This window comes from Brassica napus, chromosome C5 (assembly GCF_020379485.1).
Source record: "Brassica napus cultivar Da-Ae chromosome C5, Da-Ae, whole genome shotgun sequence".
Taxonomy (NCBI): domain Eukaryota; kingdom Viridiplantae; phylum Streptophyta; class Magnoliopsida; order Brassicales; family Brassicaceae; genus Brassica; species Brassica napus.
This window is the reverse complement of record NC_063448.1, coordinates 656,501-679,711: the sequence shown is the minus strand read 5'-3', so window position 1 is coordinate 679,711 and position 23,211 is coordinate 656,501. Positions and strand designations below refer to the sequence as shown.

At 33.3% G+C, this 23,211-nt stretch overlaps 4 protein-coding genes across 6 annotated transcripts; all 4 read right to left on the bottom strand.

The window, feature by feature from the left end:
- Nucleotides 1-1,153: 1,153 nt before the first annotated feature.
- Nucleotides 1,154-3,802, bottom strand: LOC106401876 (gibberellin 2-beta-dioxygenase 6-like). Its single transcript, XM_013842486.3, has 3 exons — nucleotides 3,318-3,802; nucleotides 1,721-2,063; nucleotides 1,154-1,550 (listed from the first exon to the last, which is right to left on the bottom strand). Exons 1-3 carry the CDS (start codon nucleotides 3,716-3,718, stop codon nucleotides 1,305-1,307), a joined length of 990 nt encoding a protein of 329 aa, XP_013697940.2. The 5' UTR covers nucleotides 3,719-3,802; the 3' UTR covers nucleotides 1,154-1,304.
- An 8,582-nt stretch (nucleotides 3,803-12,384) lies between these two features.
- LOC106402301 (probable glycerol-3-phosphate acyltransferase 2) lies at nucleotides 12,385-15,222 on the bottom strand. The gene is made up of 2 exons (XM_013843008.3): nucleotides 14,448-15,222; nucleotides 12,385-13,449 (listed from the first exon to the last, which is right to left on the bottom strand). Exons 1-2 carry the CDS (start codon nucleotides 15,144-15,146, stop codon nucleotides 12,565-12,567), a joined length of 1,584 nt encoding a protein of 527 aa, XP_013698462.2. The 5' UTR covers nucleotides 15,147-15,222; the 3' UTR covers nucleotides 12,385-12,564.
- Nucleotides 15,223-19,265: 4,043 nt separating this feature from the next.
- Nucleotides 19,266-20,859, bottom strand: BNAC05G01170D. Of its 3 annotated transcripts, none has more exons than XM_013839831.3 (4): nucleotides 20,757-20,859; nucleotides 19,852-20,380; nucleotides 19,642-19,786; nucleotides 19,266-19,535 (listed from the first exon to the last, which is right to left on the bottom strand). In XM_013839831.3, the coding sequence occupies exons 2-4, from the start codon at nucleotides 20,309-20,311 to the stop codon at nucleotides 19,496-19,498; spliced, it is 645 nt and encodes a 214-aa protein (XP_013695285.1). In that variant the 5' UTR covers nucleotides 20,312-20,380; nucleotides 20,757-20,859; the 3' UTR covers nucleotides 19,266-19,495. The 3 variants fall into 3 exon arrangements, with proteins under 3 accessions (XP_013695285.1, XP_013695284.1, XP_022559116.1); XM_013839830.3 differs by having other exon boundaries at nucleotides 20,681-20,764; XM_022703395.2 differs by lacking the exon at nucleotides 20,757-20,859 and having other exon boundaries at nucleotides 19,852-20,667.
- A 348-nt stretch (nucleotides 20,860-21,207) lies between these two features.
- LOC106397171 (pentatricopeptide repeat-containing protein At1g02370, mitochondrial-like) lies at nucleotides 21,208-23,034 on the bottom strand. The gene is made up of 2 exons (XM_013837742.3): nucleotides 22,679-23,034; nucleotides 21,208-22,561 (listed from the first exon to the last, which is right to left on the bottom strand). The coding sequence occupies exons 1-2, from the start codon at nucleotides 22,973-22,975 to the stop codon at nucleotides 21,317-21,319; spliced, it is 1,542 nt and encodes a 513-aa protein (XP_013693196.2). The 5' UTR covers nucleotides 22,976-23,034; the 3' UTR covers nucleotides 21,208-21,316.
- Between the last annotated feature and the right edge of the window lie 177 nt (nucleotides 23,035-23,211).

Below are 23,211 nucleotides of genomic sequence, written 5' to 3'. Positions count from 1 at the left end.
ATTTGCCCCTCTCACAAAATTGATTTTCTTTGGAGATTAATCTATTATACCCCTATCATTATTCTCATTAGTCATTATTACCCCTCTCTAATTACTAATTATTAAAAAGTTAAATAACGGAAAAAGACAAAATGGGAAGAGATTTACAGAGGGGTAGTTAGAATAATGGTAGGGTAAATAGAATATAATCGTTTTCTTGTGATAGGGGTATAATAGATTAATCAAACACGTCATATGGACTGAAAGCAAATTAAAAACAAAAAAATAACAAAAGTCACAAGTCAGTCGACGACTTGTTCGTCTGGTAAAGAGAGAGTCGGTGCTTTAAAAATTGGGGCTGTTCCCATGTCTTCAGTTGGATTTAATTGTATGTCCATGTTATGGGATGGATATAGCCTAATAAAGGCCCAAAATATTACAATTTAGTGATTTACTGATTTAGTGAGTGTTGTTAATGCTGTCACTGAATTTTACAAATATTTTTGAAGATCTCTAGCATCATTCTGACAATATATACAGCCAGTCCGGGACAGAATAGCCTAGTGGTAAAACACTAGAGTGAACTGGATCCCAAGGCACACGGGTTCGACTCCTTTGGGATTCCAGAGAGCGCCCAGTGAACAAAAAAAAAAAAAATACAGCCAGGTAAGTCAGCCCCACCGTGCCGAAAACAATGGCAGTGAGGTACCCTAAATCCTATAGCAGCTAGCCAGCGACTATTATTTTTCATGATAGACACGTACACGGTACAACGGTACAACCCACTGATATTTGTTATAGATTCTATGAGTTAAGTGTTAGAGCATCTTCAAACCCACTCTATAATTTACTGCAAAATGGAATAGGAAATGGAGTGATGAACAAACAAAAAACCTATTACTTCTCATTCTATTTTGCAGTAAATTATGAAGGAGATGCTATTAGTCGCTTATTATGGAGATAAGTCAGATGACGGGTATTAGTCCTTGTGTTCAGTTTTTATATATCTATAACTATTGTCAACTTCTTTAGCGGTAAAGGTTTGAATATGGGGCTTAAGGGAAAGGGTGTTACCACCAGTCCACCATCTTTGCCTCTTTGGTTATATATAGACTTAATTACTACCACCGGACAAAAGAAAAAAACAATTGCATATTGATTTATCAGTTGTAAATTAAACGACCAAAAATCTCAGTATTAATTTTCCTTTTTGGTGTAGAACTATGTACGTACACATGGTGTCTACTTTTGTATAACAAACCAACAATCATTTACTAATATAATTTCTGACAAAAAAATATATAAAAGTTATCCGGTATTAATACTTATGAAGTTTTGAAGAACTCGAGACGAGGGACACCTAAACGGAGGGAGTAGGTTGCTTTTTTATAGTCACCCCATATGAATGAATTATATCGTCGTGGATTTGCTGCCGATACCATTTCAGGTAACGGTGATATCTTTGCATCTAATGGCGGTGCCGCAAAATACATCGCCGACATTCGAGGTTTCCCTGCTGTGTTCGCCAATACCCTGTGCCTCACGCTAGTGAACCTCCCATTTGTCAATGCCTATTATTAACAAAAGATAAGTTAATTTAAGTGTAGGATTTTGGTTTATGATTTTAGTTTAGGAAACAGTTGCATGCGACATATATTAATCTTGTTTTACTACTGAAAGACGATTTGACCAAAATTAATTACTTAAAGAATCTAATTAGTGTTTGATTAAATGGATTTACCTGAAGGCAGTCACCGACCAATACGTAGAAGCATGTAGGGTCAGATGGGACTGGTACCCACAAACCGTCGTGTGAACAAATCTCAAGTCCATCTACGTCGTTGGATCTCAACACCGTCAAGATCTGAGGGTCAGAATGCTCGCCGAAACCTATTTGGCTAACGCCTCTTAGCGCGTACGGTGCAGGTGGATATAGATTCAGCCGCAGGATTGAGTCGCTACGGACGTCTCTGATAAGCTCGCTCACCTCGCTAGATCTCTGGCCCCACAAATTCTCCGCCGTCAGCTCAATTATCTCACATGCTAGACCTTTAACGGCGCGTATGTAATCATTCGTGGCCGAACTACAAAAGGAAAAAAAGACGTGGCAGTCAGCTAACACGCTCATGAGATTATGCAGAGGAATGTTCGAAAACGAGGACCCACGATTCTTTTCCTTTTACAACTTGCCATTTCTTTAAATTGACCAAGAGAAATAAATAACAAGTCAAATATTCGATTCATTGACGTTTCGAATCTTGATTCTTTGACGTCTCAAAGTGTTTTTGTGTTCATGCACAATCTTCCATTCATTGACCAAGTCTATTCAATTATTGTGACGTGTTCAGAAAGACTAACTAATAGTAATATTTACTCTATTTTTATTTTCTATTTAACATTTTTTTGTTATCTGTCAAACATACTTCAACCAATAAAATGCATTCTATTAATATATATAATTAAAAATATATTTCTTTTAAAATTGACAAAAAAAAAAAATTCTTATACATTATTTAATATAATGTAACGTGAGTACTAACAAGAAATCCATGAATGATATTTAAAAGTGACTCCAACCAAAAAATTGAATTAAGTATATATTAAAAAGGTGGACAATGCCACCAAATTAGAGATAAAAAATTAGAAAAATATTTTAATTCACCAACCATGTCACAGTCAGGGTTGCAAAAGCACTTTCGCATTTTTGATAATTTAATTAGCTTGATTTATGAAAAAATGGCTGTTATCCTAATTGTAATCACATACCAATATACTATGAACCGAGAACTAATCCAACTGTTGTAGAGTAATGATTACAACAAATTATCAGGTGAACCGGCATTGGGTTGGTATGACTATTTAATTGTATTAATTTAAATATAAACTATATAATATGGGCAACTATAATGACAATAAAGGAGCAAAGACTGATAATAATTGAAAGCCGTGTCTTATGGTCATTATATCCAATAGCCGACATTGCATCTCTTTCTCTCTCTTTTTAGGTAGCTCACAAGTCAATAGTCACATTGTCACGTAATCCATAGTATCAATTTTCAGTTCGGTCAACTTTGATACACACAAATAGGAACAGATAGAATATCAAAAAAAATAATTTTGTAGACGCAACGAAGACTGGCAGCTTCATAGTTGTTAGTTTACTCGGGCATCTTTATGCGACTACACATGAATTCATATATGCTAATCTTTCAATACGTACGGTATAGGTTCAGTCACCAATAAATATTCAAAGAAAAAACTTTGTAGCTTTATAATTTAATGTAGTTTGAAGAATCAACCAATAAATACAAAGAACAAACAAGATTTGTAATACGCACCTGAACTTGAAGGGATCATCATGTGAGATAGTTTCAGATTTATCAGCGACAGACGTCGAGTTTGCGTGGAGAAGAAGATATTCAAGCTCACCCAAATCTCCATTGAACCCGATGTTCTTGCATCCGTAACCGAATGGACTCGCCGGACCGGCTCGTAGCTTCTCAGATTCTGGTTTATTAAAGAACTCTTCACCTTCATGCTCAAATCTCGAGATTATCTCTGGTCTAACTCCATGGTTTATCACCTTAAAAAATCCATTAACCTCGCATGCTTTAACAATCTTCTCCGATAGTTTTGACCGGTCGTGTGTAGTGAAATCAATAACCGGAAAGTTGTATTCCGGCGAGGCTTTTGCCTTCTTTCCAGTGGGTGGAAACGGTGTTGAAGAAGGTAAAACCATGTTCTTTTATTTTTCAAACGGAAAACCTTTTAAAATAAAATGTATTAGTACAGAATGAGATCAGGAGATTTTGATTATGAAAGAACAAGAGAAGAGGTCAGTATTATATATAGTGTATGCCTTTATGGGAAGATGAAAGGTAGAGTTTGGATATAATAAAAGTAATTTTATTAGTCTTTTTCGGATTTAATTTTTAATGCTACTGTTTCCATACGGTTGACAACTGGGAGAAATTAAAGTAATCGCCTCATCAATTCGCGTAAGGTGGGCATGTCATCGATGGGGACGGTCGAGTTGAAAAACCAAATTATTGCCAAGATAATTAAAGCTTGCCTATTTATGATATTATTCTTATTTATCTCCCTCAAAATTGATTTATTTTTTGTACGAAGGTGTTATTTAAAATTAACCATATAATCAGCTTAATTTTTTTTCCAGGTTAGGTAAACTTGAAATATATTATTTTGCTCTTTTTATTATTTGTATTATTTGTTTCACAACTTGTTATTATTAAATTCGGGTAGATTGGAATTTGGTGAAAGAAAACTAGTAGATGTCGATGTTTACTTCTTAAAATAATCTAAAGACTGAGCACTTATTGCCTAAAATTACGTGTTTTGTTAGTCATAAGACTCGCGTATATTTAATAGTGTTTTCTTATTAAATGCATAACAAAATATCTGTATGAATAAAGCATAAATTATTTTACAAAAAAAAGTATAAATTAGCAGTTGGTGATTAAGATTGTCGATAAATATTTGTAGCCCGATCAAAGATGTTTTATATCGAGAAGTAAATAAGTTAGGCAGAAGTCAGTAACAATCAATAGTTTTATTCACATGTATCTTGCAAATACCTTCGATCATATTTGTTTTAAAAAAGACCTTCAGTCATGGTTGATGTATAAGATTCAAAATTTATCACTCGACACGATAGATAAACCTTTTTAAAATGATAGTATTCCTTTTGTTTCATAAAGAGTATCCCTTTAAAAAAAAAATTATGTTTCAAAAAGTATTATTCTATATTTCAAATTTAATGTTATATATTAAATTTATTTTTTATTTTTTGGATGAAGTTAATTTTTATCTAAATCATTTTCATTTAGTTAATCATGTATTAAATAAAGATATATTGGTATATTTTACAATTTGCAAAATGGAGAGTTTCTCTGGTGAAAGACCTTGGAAAAGGGTCACAAGAAAGTGGGAACTGTGAGAATGGGTGGTCATGTGTAAGGCCGATATGTCGGCACGTAGTGGAGATGGTCAACCTTGACGGCTCCTATTAGCCGTCCGATTAACTAAAGAATCTGTTTTCATTCCCATATTTGTCAGAAAAAAAATTCCAACTCTGTATCACAATACCTTGTACCTACCCATTTACTGTATTATTTATTACTATCTATTGTGACACCATCTACTAATAAAAGACGTTTTGATATTTGCTTCATTATTTTTATATTTTTCAGAAAATGGTTGGTTCATTTATATGCAACGAAAAAATTATCATATTTAGCCGATAGATAAATAAAATGTAAACAATCCATCAAATATATGACATTATAAAGAGTCGACTCTCTGTGTTAAAATTTTGTCGTTTAATCTAATATGCGCATTCAACTCGACGTAGCCTGCTTGGCTTAAAAAGAGGATCAGAATGCACCAATACATGTTGGTGTGCCTAGCAAGGCGTCCTCAGTCACTAAGCCGTTCTCATCTTCGGAAACAGCTTACAGAAGCTCTGTTTTTCTTATTTCAGCACCTATTGGTTGCAACTTGTGGTTTTCTTTATAAATTTTGGTACCCTTATGCCGTGAAAACGGAAACTTTGAAGTTTATTTCAAATTTTCAATGACAAAAAAAAAATCTATTATGTCACATATTAAACAAATCAACGTTTTCAAAATGCTGTTTTTGATGCTAGTTGATTAGGTTCACGGTAAAACGTTAATGAATAATTTCGAATAATTTCATTTCATTTAACTATTTAAATACAGTGAAACCTCTGTAAATTAATAATGTTAGAGACTACACCAAAACTATAATTTTTTTATTAATTTATAAAGATATTAATTTATCGATATACTAATCGAACCAAAAATTCGATTTGAGACTATAAAATTATATTATTTTATAGAGATTTTTAATGTATATTAATTTATAGAGTATTAATTTAAAAAAATTATATCGTATATACTAATAATATAAAGGAAGGATGGGCCGTAAAAAAGTTGACCAGAGGCAGGCTGGATCAATGGAACATGGCATCTGACATATTAGCCGACATTATCCCATGAATGAAACATACATATCGGTTATCAAACCTAACTCGTATTAAAGAAATACTCCTAACCATTTTTTAGAACAGTTATAGTAATAATTTATTATGCACATTTGTTTAACGTATAAATACGCATATCTTAAATTAATTATGAGCTTAAAGTGGGCAGTTGGTCACCCATCTCCTAGACAAATTTGAATGTTTTATAATTATGAAATAAAATTTTAAATATTAGGATTGGTAAATTATGTGTAATGAAGTACTCATTTAAATATTATACTCCTATTAACAAAACCATCGGAGTACTGCGATGTGATAAAGCATATTAGAGTTCAAATGATTATCTTTGTAATACTATATTAATATTACATACTATGAAACTACTTAATCTAAGAAGAACCTGCATGCAGCATGCAGCATGCATTGAGAAATTAATAGTAATTAAATGGGTTTCTTAAACCGTAATTTAGGGTAAGATGTTGGAAGATGAACTATGATTGTGTGAACAATGCAGTTGAAAATGTTGTCTTATGACTGTAACTAAATTAATTGAATTGTGGCATGTATATAGATGGAAAACAACAGACGACATAAACTACAAAAGGCAAATGGGATGGCACATGCGTGGGAATGGGGTGAGCAAACGGCCGTTGGAATATTTTTGGTCGTTGAAACGCTATTTTCTCTCTTCTTAAAGATGGAATAAATTCTTATTTTATACTATTACTATTAAAAATACTTTGAGACAAGAAGACATATATAGTCAACAGTATGTGTCCGACATAGTGTCATGAAATTAATGTGGGTAATAGAAGAACATGATATGACCGCCAATGTCAATAAGAATTTGACACATATATACAATTATATTATATAACACACTTTATATATTCATAAAATTCTTGATATTTACTATTCACGTAAATTGTTCACTTCTAAAATTATGAAAGTGTACATTATATTAATCGGATCGAGAATGAAAGTCACAAGATTCCCTTAATTTCAAGTAAATACCATATGATCAGTGGCTTTTTTACGTCGTGTCGATCATTGATGGTGTGGCTATACGAGCATTGTCGGTACTCTAAGTATCTTTGTACCGATCGACAATCCGTTAATCCCTTTTCGTGAGCTTCATTGTTCGGATAGATTGTGGGTTCATTGAAGTCACATTCAACTACTTCAGATGGAAGGTCGATTAATATGATGTGTATAATTTCTTAGCCTCCTGTTGAGAACAAACGCAAATCAACTTTGAAAAAAGCAAAAAAAAAAATCAAAAATGAATTGAGGCAAATTTCCGTTTAGAATTTTTTATTATTATGTGAATAAATCATCTTATAAATCCTTAGACCCGTATTTATATCAGTTTCAAAACCCGATTTTTTTCTCTATATGAATACATACTTATCTAGAAAAACTAAAATTCCTAAACAAAAAAGGCATACAGGTGCATAGAGATTTAAGACAAGATACAACAAAAAAAATACCAACAATGTGGATATCCGACATTAATTCTATCTTCTCGTGCTAGACATTCACTCGTTAAAAACGATACCAGTTTTGCATCAACCTTTATCTATTAAATGGATCACACCGGTTAAATCTGTGTAAAGGAAACTTAGTGGGTTAAGATATAAATTAGTTCGATGATAGAATCCATAATCGATTAGAAATCCTGATTTAGGTTTTGTATTTTAATAAAATTTTATTATTAAATGGATTTGTAATATTGTAACATGATAATATGATTAGGGCAAACCGGGCCTCGTGGTCTGGTGGTATAGGAACCTCGGCTGAGGTGCCCGCCATCACGAGTTCGAGCCCTAGCCACAGCGGATTTAACATCCCTTCCGTTGGGGCGCTGGACCCCCTACGGGGGGATAATTGGGAATGTGGCTGCCCAGATACCAGAGTTACCAAAAAAATATATATATATATATGATTAGGGCATCTCTAGTGGCATTTTATTTTTTCCTATAAATGTTCTTTTTCTATATTAGAGTTACTCTAAGTTAAAAAAAAAACTATAGAAGCAAGAATCTCTATAATATTATTTGAGAAGTCAATTTCCTATGTGTCGCGTTCACGTTAATTTTTACGACGGTTATTTACAGAGGTACCCTTAATGAATTTAAAAGATTGAATTTAAATACTATTATTAATCCTTTTTAGTTTTCTTTTTACTTTTTCCAAATAACACATATAATAAAAAAGGAAAAATTTATAAAGTTTAAAAACAAATTTAAAAACGAAAAATATTTGTATATTAAAAAGGAAAGTTCACAAAATAGTAATATTTTGTTAAAACATATTTCACATAAAAAAATATACGTTCAAAGTAATAAAAATATTTTTTTATGTATCTATTTTCTTAGATGGTTATATAAAATAATTAAATAACATATTTGTGACAAAAATAAAATAACATAAACCGATATATGTATAACTGACTAAAAATAGTTTATAATTATTATTATTGAAGTGTTTTTTCATAATCTTTAGTTGACTCTAATATCTTACAATTACAGCAAAAAAATACCTGTAAATTATATTTAACTTATATAATATGATCTCACAAAAACAATCTCAATTTTAGTGCTGGTTATGAGAGATATTAAAAATGGAACTTAAAAATAATTTTTTATGATAAGCATATTTTCATTAAAAAAGTTACAAAATCCCGTACTGAAATTTTTTTTCTTCATATTTTTTTTAATTGTATGTTTTATTTATGTTTGTGGAACTTAATATTCTCATAATGAAAATACCCAAACAAATCTGAATTCTTATTTTAGGCATACAACTATATAGAAGTTATAAAATATTTTAATTATTGTAAACATTGATATTTGTTCATGAGCTTACAAAATTTATCAGCTATAATACTTATGTATGTAGTTTCTTACTGATCATCCATTAATTTTCTAATATTTCTAAAAAAATTAACATATAATTTGATAAATATTATGAAGATACATGCATATTTTAGCGAGATATAAAACTAATTTGATTTGACTTAACTAAAAACAAAAATAATTATACTTGAGTTTGAATTTGAAAGAATATATGTAACTCAATAGTCAATATACTCACAACATGAGCCACTCGACTAATCCAAGTTATATCCAAAATCAAAGATTTAACTACAATTAAAAAAAATTATAATAAGGATCTATTTATTTGTATACATATAAATTACAAGATGACTCAAAACATATTAATAAATAAAAAATAAATTATTTACTAGTTGTTACAATATAGTTTTATATATATGCATGAGACTTCAGAATATTGTCGTTATATTCATTTATGTAATTTTGAATCAAACACTTCGGTTTATTTTTATTTTATTCTAAGCATAATGTATAATACGTTATAAATAATCTTACTACAATATATTCAAATATCTAAGAAAATAACCAATCTAAATGCAAATAAGAATTTAATCAAAATTAAATATATTTAGAATAAAATATTATAGTTAAATACGGAGAAATAGATTCAACCCAATATACCCAAGTGATAAACAAATTAATCCAAAAAAAAATCAAACTGGCTAGATATAACATATCAAAAATTATATGTCTAATTAAAATAAAATAATATTATTAATATATATTATATATATTATAAATTGATTTAAAATCAAAAGTAAATATCAATTAATTATAATATATTAACTTTATAAAGATTTATTTTCGTGCATGAGCACGGGAAAATCATTCAGTAGAGTTTTATTAGAGATGGTTTTAGAGATTTGCTATTAAAGAGTGGAATTACGTGACTAAATAGTAAATACCTAGAGTATACTATGGAACACAAAATTCTAGCAGTTAAAAAGTTGTTGGTCATGTTCGTTTACCTATCGCGCGACCTGCGACATGCGACGTGCGACTGATCGCAGGTCGCAGGTTGTTGTTCGTTTTGCTGTCGCGTAACATGCGACCTGCGATTGGTCGCATGTCGCAAATCGCAGGTTGTTGTTCGTTTTGGTGTCGCGCTACTGATCGCACGACCAGTCGCGGATTCCCATTTAAATCGCCGGAAAAAACAGCAACTAAAAATTAAGAAAATTTTGATCGTGCGACTGGTCGCATGTCGCAAATAGCAGGTCGTGCGACACGTAAATGAACATAGTTTTAGTCACAGGTCGCAGGTCGCAAGTTGCAGGTCACGCGACACCTAAACGAACGTAATCTTAGTCGCAAGTCGCAAGTCGGGCGACACGTAAACGAACATCACCGTTATATATCGATATTTAGTAACACCTAAAGGCTGACAAAAAAAGTAACACCTAAAATTTGGCAGACTAATATGCAATAGGGAAATTTATCTCTATATACATTAAAAAAATTCAATTCACTATCTAACTAAAATACACCCTCTCTTCTCATTTTTCTTTGTATCACTCTCTAACCTCTTCCTAAAACTCTGATTATTTTTTTTGTTATTTCAAAAATAACCCCATGTGCAATAACACAACGTATTGTTATTAATTTGATTTTTTTCCTGATTAAATAGATGCATATTATTTTAAATTTACATCATTATGAATTGATTGGAATCAATAGTAAATAAGCCAATACTAATTTTAGGTATGAACACACAAATGTCCAACCATGATATAAAAGAAGAGATAACGATAGATTAACTTGGTCATCTAGATTATCGAGCTTGCAGGTAATCACTCGAAGTCAAAATCATCAAAACCTTATTTAACATGTGAGAGTTAATACATGAACCGAACACACAAATGCCCAACCATAACATAAAAGAAGAGATAATGATAGATTAACTTGGTCATCTAGATTATCAAAAGCTTGCAGGTAATCACTCGAAGTCAAAATCATCAAAACCTTATTTAACATGTGAGAGTTAATATTGGGTTCATGCATACAACCGTAAGGTTGAAGTAATAACTTAACTGTGGTGTGTTTCTGGATGTCAATCGTATTTCTTAACAACGATGCATCATAAATGAAAGCTCCACATCATCCAAAAGTAATGGTGGATAGCTATTGAACGCCGTCGGATTAGATTCAGCAATGCGTATTTGCCAATCCTTGTTATCGTCATTTTATTCAGCAGGACTTTGATTTGGTCCGGCCCAGCCCAGCACCACAGGTCCATGATTTGGTTAAATATAATCGGCAATTCTTTAGGATAGCTCACACTTGGACAACAAATGGTAACTTTCATAAGGCATGGATTCGCTAACCCGTTTTTGGTTGAAGTCACCAATCTGGTTTTTACAGGCAATTAGACTAAGGCCAAAATGCCAAACCAAACACTTCTCAATTTAATTGAAAACCAAAATGCCAAACCAAACACTAGACTAAGGCAATTCTAACTACTCGTCACTATTGTACAAACGAAATTTAGGTGACGTTTTCATATTTTGGATATTAAGTTACTTTTAAATCACCATAAGATTGCCAAGGTAGACTTTATCACCACACCATTTAGTTATGAAAATAATTTTGTAAAGTATCCCACATCGCTTATTATTCTGATTTGGTAATTGGAATGACAATATTATTTAAATTATTAATCATTTTAAATTTCTCCATTCAATGAAATTAATTAACTAACCAATCAAAGATCGAAGAAGCATTAAACATAGTTAGGTGGGAAGATGCGTAGGGTTCACCCCGTAATTATCGGCATGAGTCCCGCACATATAATATCCGTAATTATTAACCACTACAATTTATAAACGTTTTTCTACCAATTTACAACCGTAAGATCGTTAGTTGACGAATCATTTCGTCCATTAGTCGTTATCCACGATTCGAAGGTTAACATGTTCAGTTCTGACACTTTTCCTAATCCTAGGATCGTTATCGTTTTAAAAAAATAGATAATAAATTAGTTCATCACATATTCCGATTAGTGTCTTTAAAATGGTTAGCTCTTTCAGAAGATGAATCATCACAATATTTACCTAAAAATAGACATATAGCCTTACTGTTGTTAAAATATGCCTTACCAAATTGACGTGCATCTTACACGAAAACAAAAAGCATTCTAGAAATATCCATGTTATTTTTAGCAAAAAAAAAAAATATCCATGTAATTATTTGAGTTTTGACTATGACGGTATGGCTAGACCGTTAGATATCACTCAGACTAATGATGGATATACCGATCCGACAGAATAAACGGTTTTGTCAAAGGAATATAATCAACGGTTTTCCTCACTAGCTAAATTAGAACCAAATTAACAAGAATATCTGTTTAGTTTATATATGTATGTAAATTTCATATCTGGTCCCCTGCTATAACCACCATGTTATACTATCTATATATGTTGCATGTGCTATAAAAAGTCCAGAACAGTCAGTTCTTACCTGTTACTCTCCGCAGACATGTCCAACAAAGAAAAGCAAATTGGGTGATATTCGTTCAAATATGATATATAGAGTACATAATGTACATATATGTATTAATCACACAAAAAGATTGCTACAATGTAGAAAACAATATTTTAAAATATAAAGCATATTGGTCACGCAACGAAACAAACGCCCTGATTAATAGATAATCAAACTCCAAATCATTTATTTTTTATCGACAACCCCATTATTACCGGCCAAGATTAAGTACTTATCTCTTCTCGTGAGGTTGGTGCACTCAAACCCCAAGGCTTTCCCGATCTCGTGCTGCACGTGATTAGCCACCTCGAACTTAGACTTACCATCATCAGGATCTCGACACGTGGACGAGCCACCTCCAAAGACAGGATCAAGTAATCTGACGGTGTAGGTAGGGTAAGGATTCAAGAGGAAGAAAATCGGATCAAAGGCCTTAAGACCACTAGCCGTCGTGCCATGGAAGAAAGTGACATGCGAGTCAATAGCAACCGGTACGATGGCATCACTAACCTCTGCGAAAAGTGGACTAAACCGAAGCAAATAAGGCTCTCTACACGTAGTCCCTTCGGGACAAACCACTAGATCTCCCTGCCTCAACAACCTTTTCATGGCTTGACCATCTTGGACACGGTCACGAGTCAATCTAACGGTCTTGATGGGAGCTAAAAGCTCAGATAATCTGCTTAGGCTATAGGTGACGGCTTTAATGTTCGTCTTTCTTAGAGCGTAAGATATGTAAAGTGGGTCTAGTAACGTTCTATGGTTGCACACGAAGAGACAACCTTCTTTTTGGTCGGGAGAAATTAGGTCGTTGTTGACGGTGAGGGTAAGGCGGAAACCGGAGAATGCAAGGAAAGGAATGGCTAAGGAGTAAGGAAGGTTTAGGCCGGCCACGGTTCTTGCGGTGGCTAAGACTGCGGCAAATGGGGCCCACATGAATAGTGCGAGTGTGTTTGTTGGTGTTGGCTTAATGGCTAAACGACCGTCGTGGAAAATCAATGGTCTAGGATATTGATTTCGGGGTAAGGTTTGCCAACTTTTCTTGTCAGAGTTTCTGACAAAGTAGATCTCCTGTTCACGGAAAAAAAAACGAGGATTAGAGAAAATTATTATAACAATTCTGTATCAGTTTAAGTGGACCTCTCTATGTATGAAAAATAGTGATAATCTATGGTATAGTCTATTGTTTGCATTAAATGCATCAGAACTTATTCATTGACTTTTGTTTCCTGTCAATAGGCTGGTTTGAATTTTGCATCTTACATAACCTTTTTAGTTTCCAAGAAAATCAATGCGTCTGTCTGTTCGTTCAAAAAGCCACATTTAACAACAACGGAATTCTATTGGGAAATTATATTAATAGTAAAATTTATTATCGGGTTCATAGACATCGAAAACGTAAAAGATTTAACACTTGAAAAAAGACAAAAAATACAGTTACGTTACGTCTGTTTTATAAGACCATTGTTGGATCCAAATCCTCTTTTAAAGCTACCAAAAAGTTCCAAAGAAAGAAAAAAACTACTCCATGTTTCACAATACATATGTTTTGCTTTGACGTACAGATTAAGAAATTTAAACTTTTCTAAAAAGTGATTTTAAATATATAATTAAAAAATAATTCAACCAATTATAAAAATAACTGCAAAATCTAATTGATTACACAGTTTTCATTAAATTTAAATACTCCACCTGTTTCACAAAGATAGACTTTTTAATATTTTTACACATATTAAGAAAACACATTAAATTACCATAATAAATGTATCGTTTTATGTAATTTTCAATTTTTAATTTTTAATAACTTTTAACCAATAGTAATTCAATAAAATCAATTAATTTTCTTGAAGTTTACAATTTTTTCATAGAAAACACAAAAAAATACGTGAAACAAACTTTTTTTCTAAAAAGTCTATCATTAAAGAAAGGAGGAAGTATAATATAAAATATTAAAACATCATCTATTTTGAAACAATAAACATCTTATAAAACATAATCTATTGTGAAACGGAGGGAGTATTGAACTTTAGATTATAATAATAATAACAAATCAAAATATGAGAATTTACCTGGCAAAATTGAGAGAATAAAGATCGGTGACTTGGCAAATTATAGGAAGTGATACCAATGACATGACCACTACTTAGTTTCTCTTCTTGAACCAATTCACCTAAATAAAACTCATGTTTTTTCTTATCCTCCAAGATGCCTGAGTAGTAGCCACCGATCATTTTCATCTCTCTCCCGACCACAACTTCAATCCCCAAGTAATCTTCCAAGAACCCATCAATCATCACTTGTGGCAAATCACTCACACCAACTCTCTTGCCTCCTCTCTTCAAAACCTCGAACATCTCAAGCCCAACATCTTCTAGAAAATACTTAGGCAAAACAGATGTCCCGAGAAGAAATTTTTCTTTTTTAATCCCGAAGAAGCTCACCATCACCATGGTCTTCATGCCCAATTCGTAGCTCATCAAACTTATAAATGGATAGAGAATGAAGAGTAGAAATGACCTTATTATCCCTCCAGTTTCAAAAGCTACAAGCATGAAGTAAGAGAACAAGGTGTTCGATTTGAGTAGAGCTCCTTCGACGTTAAATATCAAAGTGTGAGGTGATAAGTCGTGTGCTTGATGTAAGCCGTGATGAGAAGGGCTTTTTTGGTGTTTTTGTTTAGAGTTGCGATGAAACCAACGCCGGTGAATAAAAAAACGGTAGAAGAACAAGAAAAGACCTTGGAAAATCGAGACCTTATTACCGGACATGGTTTTGACTTTTTCCGTTTACTAGAGTATAAGATGAAGTTGTTGGATTCTAGACTCTGCATGTCTAGAGAAACAGAAGGGTGTGGCATTTATAGAATGAGTTCATGACGTAAATACCCTGAGAATGTATATGGTATTTACGAGGAACGCCATTGATATTGGTTCCGCTTCTTCTTTCCCGTACAGCGTGCATGAATACAATAAATGATGTGAATGGTAATATCTGAAAAGTATACGTGCGCGTCGATATATTGTTCCATTTCCATTCGAGATTTAGTAACTGATTTAACTTTCTTTTTGCTAACAAAAGTAAAGTAACTGATTGTTCGATTACAATTTACTTTATTTTCAATATGTTTTTATTCCTCTTTTCTTTCTGTTACATAGTGTTTTGACTAGAGTTGTTAAAACAAATTAAACATCTCTAGCTGGATAGTCGCATCACAGTAATCTGTCCTCCACCCTAGACTCGTTCCAAAATATGTCATCATTAAATACATCATCAACAAACAATTATTTTTAAAATTACCAAAAATAAGTTCGTAGATGGAAATCCTAAAAAGGAAAAGCATATTTCGTCTGATTTATTTACTACTAATAACAATCACAACAGACGTACATGCTTTTGTAAGTTATGTTTTAGATTGTTTTCTTATATATATTTTGTCAATTATGTTTCATATGTATATATATATGAAAGTGTGGATAAAAATCTATGTAAGACAAGTCAAAATTTGTGTCCAAACTAATATACATAATTTCGCAATCAAGTCTTTTTGTTTTAGACTTTTAGTTTTATATATTTCCTGTTAAGTTTTCGATCATTGTGGGCTGCTGAGATACATCCACTTGATCAACGTTATTAATCACTTTTTCAAAGGATATATATATTGATGGGGATCCGTTTAATCTTGCGAAATGTTCTCTTCAACTGAAAATAAATTCAGGATACTTTTCTATTCCAGCTTTCGAATTACACAAGATCCACAACCTAAGTTTCTAATATTGTTTTGCAAGAGATAAAAACTGTTTTAATGAAATGTTCGAGTAAACAATATGTCAATTCAAAAGGCTAAGAACTTATACGAGTTACTAATTAATTAACTAAATTATATCTTAAATATGGATCTTTAAGGACATATTATATGAAAAATACATGTTCAAGATAAATCAGATAACCAAAAAAAACAAGCTTGAAAGTTTATTCCACTGTTTTTAAATGCACAAAAAAAAGCCAAGCTTGAAAGTTTAATCCAAAATGAGGAAATAGGGAAATACACAAAGACTACATGTATGAATAATTAACATGCATATTTAAAAACGACAAAAAAAAACATGCATATTAAAAAAAAAATGTAGAAAAAGAGTAATCAAATGCGCTGGTTTTATTTTATGTCTGAAAAACATCAGAGTCAATGATGTATGACGTATATCTAATCTATTTATGCAGTCTCCCAAATAATCACTAGCAAATAAGCAACCAATCACTGACAAGTCGTGCGGTGTGTTGTCCGTCACCCGTCACCGCAGGACGTGGATCTCTCTTTCTCTCGTTATGTATGACTTACGTCAAATGGTTTATTCGACGTGAATACTTGTGCTCGTTTTGTTCTCTCGATTTCTTTTCAGTAAATCAATCAAAGTCTCATCATCGTTATCAAGAGTCTTTTGTCCCCTTAACATCTATCTAAAACAAGAATGAGAATACCAGATAGACTCTAAAAAAAAACTACAATCTTTTTTTTTTTTTGCGGACTGATATTATTATAAAGGAAAAAATCCAACTAGACCAAATCCAACCATAACAACTAAAGCCCAAAAGAGACCCAAAACCTAATTTCAACAAAACGAAAATCTTAAAACCGGCCCAACAACAAGCCCAAAAAAACAGGAGGCCACCGCCCCAAACGCCAACGCACGGCGCACGTGTTGAGACCTCAACTGCGAGGCACACGTGTCACCAGATCCCTTCTCCAACCTCCATTGCCGGAGGAAACATGCAACCCAACACCGGAAACCGTACCCGATCTCACCACCACCACCTACGGCCGAGCTCCTTTGACGGAAAGCTTCCGTCGAACCATGTCGAGATCTCTTCCTGAGCCTCCAAGCCGCTAATCACGGGATTAAAGAAATACCACATCTCATCTTGTTTGTAGTCAACACCATCGAAGATAATTACAATCTAAATGTTTAATAACAGAAGTCTTTATTGTTTTTTTTTTTTAACAAAATCACTGTGTTCGTCGTTTGTGGTATCTTGATGGAAGTGGAGCCAACACGTGTATATGATGTAAAGTTAATTTTTGGTAGGTAGTGTACATATATAATGGTTACGGTTCAAAAGAACTTTCTAGTGATCTTCAGAGATATGTACGTTACCACTACCAACCAATCGAAAGGTCCTGAATTTTACATTATACGATTAGACGTGTTGGTTGGTTTCACTTCCATCAATATTATCAAATACGACGAAAAACTTATTTTGTGTGGATTGGAATCACTTGCTGGTGACGTGAATTTTAATATATCTATATTACTAAAAGAGAAATACCCATTTGAAAATTTTCTTATTTCATTAATTAAACTTTCTATTTTTTTGCTTGTCTTTTTCAGTTGCATTTATGAAATATCATAAAACGAATAAAACTGTCTAATTTATTATTTGTCTTTTCAGTTACATTAATGAAATATGCTTAAATGAATTTAAATTTTCTATTTTATTGTTTGTCTTTTTCAGTTACCTTAATGAAATATCTTTAAATAAATTTAGACATAATGTCATTCAATCAAAAAAAAAAACTCATGAGTTATCCTTACGTGCATAATTTTAATAATAGAGATTTTAAAAAATGTGCATCATTAAAATGTTACCTAAAACATACATCACTAATATATAACATGCATCAATAAAAATATATAGAATTTGACTCACACAATTGTACGGATATTATTTTCAGTTGATTAAATTAAAAATTATTTATTTATTCAAAAATATTTAAAAATGGCTATGTTTTTAAAAACTATATGTTATTATTTGCTCATAACTCATTTGTCATTTGCTAAATTGTTAGAAATAAAATTTTAGCATAATATAACTCAGTTGTCATTTGCTAAATTTATGGTTTTTATTTATATTTTTTATTATTTAATTATAATATTTTCATTTTATATTTGAAAGAGAAATGAATTTTCTTTCAAACAATATTTTTGTAAATGTATTTTTTTAAAAATAATCAATTTAAATTGTTATTATCATTGAATATAATTATTTTTGACATAATTTGAGTTTTCGTTTACATCAAAACTTATCATATTTTAGGATAATTTTAATTTAAAATGTAATTTTCATATTTTTCAAACAAATTCTAAAAATATTTTTTAAATATTTTGTTATAATTTTTTAAAAAATATTTAGTTGCATTTCAAATGAAAAGGTAAAGATATTAAAACTATTCTAATTAAAATATGTAAAATTTAATATAGTTTTAAGGAAATGGTCAAAATAAAAAAAATTACACATAAAAAAAATCATGATTTTTGTTAACTGGACGGATCATTATTTATATGATATCGCAAATGAAAGAAAAATTTATGTTTTTACAATTATCTGATTAACTATGTATACTCATGTTTTTATATTTTTTTATATGATATCACACATTCGTAAATAAATAGATAGTTTAAGATGCAAAAAAAAAATATTTACTTAATGAATATAATATGAATGAATTTTACAAATACTTAATTTAATAAAATAAATAATTAAAAACTGAAAATTCATATCCGCGATGGTCAGGATTTAGTATATAGTTATTACGGCTATCGGATATAATTGTGTTAGATGTCGATATTGTGACAAGAACAAAGACGTTGTAGAATCTAATTGGCAGATAAATCATTTTCGCATTTTTGGGCATTTTGCTGTGATATTTTGTAAGGTCGATAGCAAGCCCTCCATCATTTTTTTCATGGCATTAAATACCCCAATCACGTAATTTTCACGATGCCCACAATCACTAATTTATTCCAAATACTTGAAAGAAAACAGGCACAAGCTAGTTTGATGGGTTCAACTGACACCATCATCATTACTTAGAACGCAGAAGCTAAGTTTGATGGGTCCAACTTACATCATCATCATTATTTAGAACGTAGAAGCTAAGTTTGATGGTTCAACTTACATTATTTTAAAACGCAGTCGTTTAGAAGATCTAACCTCAGTAAAGAGACAGTTAGGACAGTTACAACACAAATATACAAGGGGGGGGGGAACAAAACTTGAACCAAAGGAGACTAATCGAGACCAAACACAGAAAACTCTTCTGGTGGTGACATATGACAACTCTCTAGTCTTCTTCTGCACCCGAAACTCGCTTCCTCGTGTATCTGAATCTCACACAGAATCATTGAAAAAACGTTAGAAACATTAGTAATTGTTTTAGAAGAAAACTTTATTTGATTGATAAAGAAAAACAGTGTTTGGCTGCCTCACCTGTACGAGGTGGCTGGACTGGGATCGGTTTGCTCAACGGGAGCAAAATCATTGTAGAACTGAACTGAGATCAGTTGGTTGTTAGGTGAACCAGTTGGCGCAGGCGAGTTGTCTGAACTCATAGTCATATTGCCTGCAAACAATCCTGCAAAAAAGAGTGGAGTTTTAATACATTGTTTGGTACAACTATAGAAACAGAGCAGACTCCACCTTGAAAGAGTAGAAAGCCGAAGAACAGAGCCGTTACTACCACCGAGAAGATGCTAATGCATGAATAAGGGGATGATGATGATGAAGACTTGGCTGCTTTAATTCTTCTCAGGGAATTTTTCATCCTTTCGATCCTTGCGCGTTTTCGCATAGCGAGCTCTGCGATTTCCTTCATCACCTTATGGTCATTTGCAGTGAAAGAAGGGCCTTTAGGGGGCCTAGGTGGCTTCGAAGCCGCCTTTCTCGACTTCTTAACTTTAACAATATCATTGCGTTTACTGCTTGTTGTTTCAGTTGGATTCTCGTTTCCAATTAGGGGATAGTTTAGATCATCAGCATCGTCATCAATCTTTTCAGACGCACCAAAGTTCAGCACTTCAACAGTATCTGATGAGGATTGTTGCGTAACGTGAGCTAGACCAGCTTCGATGTCTTGTTCTCCTGGAATCAATTGATCCATCCTTGATCCTAGTTCACTAAGTTTCTTCTCAAGTGGCTACTGAAACGCCCACAGAATCTAAATCGTGTCCTAGAGCGTGAAAACAAGTCGTAAGCGATTAGTACTATTACGACACAAAGAGTGATAATCAGAAATGATCCTGCTTAACCCACCAAATACATTTTGAAATCATTCACTAACAATCACAAACTCGCGTCATTTAATTTTAACTAAAATATCAGGCGAATCGAGAACAAGTGGGGCTCAAGAGAGAATGCAGAACCAAGTTAAAGCTAATCAAAGATTACATACATGCTTTGAGAGTGAACTCAGCAATAAACAACAAAAAAATTCACAGAAAGTTGTCTAACAAAGTAGCAAATATCAAACCTTTCGTAACGAATGGCAAAACCCGTTAATTTTAAACCCAGAATTTAAATACTGGAATTAAGAGAACAGTACGCACCTCGAATTGAGTTTTTTGCCTTTTGATTTTGTATAAATAAAACAGAAAAGCTAAAAAGAATGTTTTTTTTTTCTTTTTCTTTTTGGGTTGGGTTTAGGGATTTTGTTATTCCGCCGAACGAATCGATTGAGACGTGCCAGCTTGTTTTTCACTATACGCCCCCTCCTTTTTTTCTCTTTTTTTACCAATCACTATTGGATAATTCCTTTATTCTCAATATAGTATATATTATCAGCGATCCGGTAAGCAATTTTAAGAAAAAACTAAACATTTACTAAATATTGTATAAACTGTTAACTGTCCCTTCTAATCATTCTTTGTATTTTTAAAGTTATCTCTTATGGATAAGTGAAAAGCCTCTTTGTTCAAAATTGTGTATGAGAATAATTTATCTAAAAATATAAATTTTCCAGTCTTTGTTGGTGTCACTACTAACAATAACAGTCCACAATTAGCAAATAGGTTGTTGTTGGATTTGGATAAACAAAACACAATCTATTGGTTGACAAGAAGCTTAAACTCATAAAAAAGAGACTTGACACTTTTGAGCATGACTAATTTTAAGGACAAACAGTTTCAAGCAAGTCTTGTATCTCCTCGCTTACTTCAATCTGCTCTCGGAACAATCTCTCACGCATGTCCGGACAAGTCTTCTCAGCTGCTGCATAAGTCTTTATAAGAAAAGTCACTGTTTCAGGGTCAAGAGGTCTCCACTTGGACAAGATCCTGCACAACTCCTCTGCTCCTTCCACATCTTTAGCTTTCTCAAAGTGAATGAAAAACAAGCTCACTAGCTCCGAGCTCCAGCTCCACTCCTCGTCTTTCTTCTCTTCAAAATCAGAAGCCGCTGCTTCCAAATGCTTCATCGCCACACCCGCTTCACCCTTCTCCAACAGATGAACCATCAGAAGCTGCCTCGACTTCGAAAAAGGCCCTTTGCACTTCTTCAACGCTCCCTCCAGAATCATCTCCGCCTCTCTATACATACCTCCTTTGAGATACGCGTTGATTGCTATATTCGCCAGCCTCATATCGTAAGCATAGCATTTGGATTCCCACTCAGTGAAGACCCTCTTAACCCCATCTATATCACCTAGCTTACTCAGAGCTTGCAACATAACAAGGTAACTAATGTTGTTGACCTCAGGACGAGCCTTCTTCAGCGCCTCCCAGACTCGCTCAACCTCGGAAGCCTTCGAGATTCCTGCGTACAAGCTAATGAGAAAATGGTGCGCGTCTCGGTTATTAGGATTCATCTTCTCCTCCATAGTTCTCAGAGCTGACTCCGCCTTCTCGTGAAGACCAGCTTTAGTGTAGATCCCAGCTAAGCTAGAGAAAGTGTTCCAAGTGGTTTTAGCTTCACTGTCTTTGTTCATTTCATCAATAACCTTCTCTAACCCTTCTAAGTCGTTCAAGCTTCCGCAGCTCTGCATCCATATAGAGTAAGTGATCCCACAAGGAGATATCTCCCTCCGTTTCATCTCATCAACGAGCAGAGAAACCTTCTCTGGCTGACCTAACCGCATGTACATTGACATCATGTTGTTAAACGGCAGCGTATTGTTAACGAAGTTAAGCTCATCCATCTCCTCGAAATGAGCCTTTGCTTTCTCTTCCTTGAGCTCCACGCAGTAACAGTTCATTAGCGCTCCGTAAGTAGACTGGTGACTCTTCGTAGAAGGATCTAAACCGTTGAAGTAGCTCTCCGCAGCTTCTAAGCCTTTAGTCTTTGCGATCAGATCCAAACGAATCGCGTGGTCGGCGATTGATAACGTCATCTTCCTCTTCTCCATCCAATCAAAGATCTGAAAATTTTATCAATTAAAAAAAAAATGTAATCTTTCTTCTCTTAATCAACTCAAAACTCTTAAAGATCGAAACTTTATGATGATAAGAGATCAGAGAGAGAGAGAGAGAGAGACCTCGAGGGCGTGTTGATGGCGGCGGAACTTGCGAAGGTCTTTGGCGCAGCGAAAGAGATCGTCTTTTCTGACGGGAGTGCCTTCCATGATGAACTGATTCAGCGTCTGCGTCACTGTCCCTCCCGTGACGCTGAGCTTCGAGAGCTTCTTGTAGATCTCTCGCTGCCTTGACGCCGCCGTCGGAGGAGCGGAAACAGAGGCTTCGACGACGCCGGCGGAAGACGCCGGAGAGAAGACCGTTGCGCAGAACCTCTTCCCGAGGCGGGAGCCGGAGGCTATCAGATTGCGGAAGTTCATCTTCTTACAGTTTAAAATCCTTCGGAAAGATCAAAACGACTTTCGTCAAGGAGATATGTTGGTAGTAGGGTTTAAGGGCAAAACTTTATGCCGTTTTTAAGTAACTAAAAACGGCATGTAGTCTATAAGAAAAAGGTTTGGTGTCGTTTACAGTAATTAGAAACTGTTTGTTGTTCAACGTGCATTTTGTAATTCAAAGCTCACGTATGCATGCAGAAGAACGAATATGAACACAA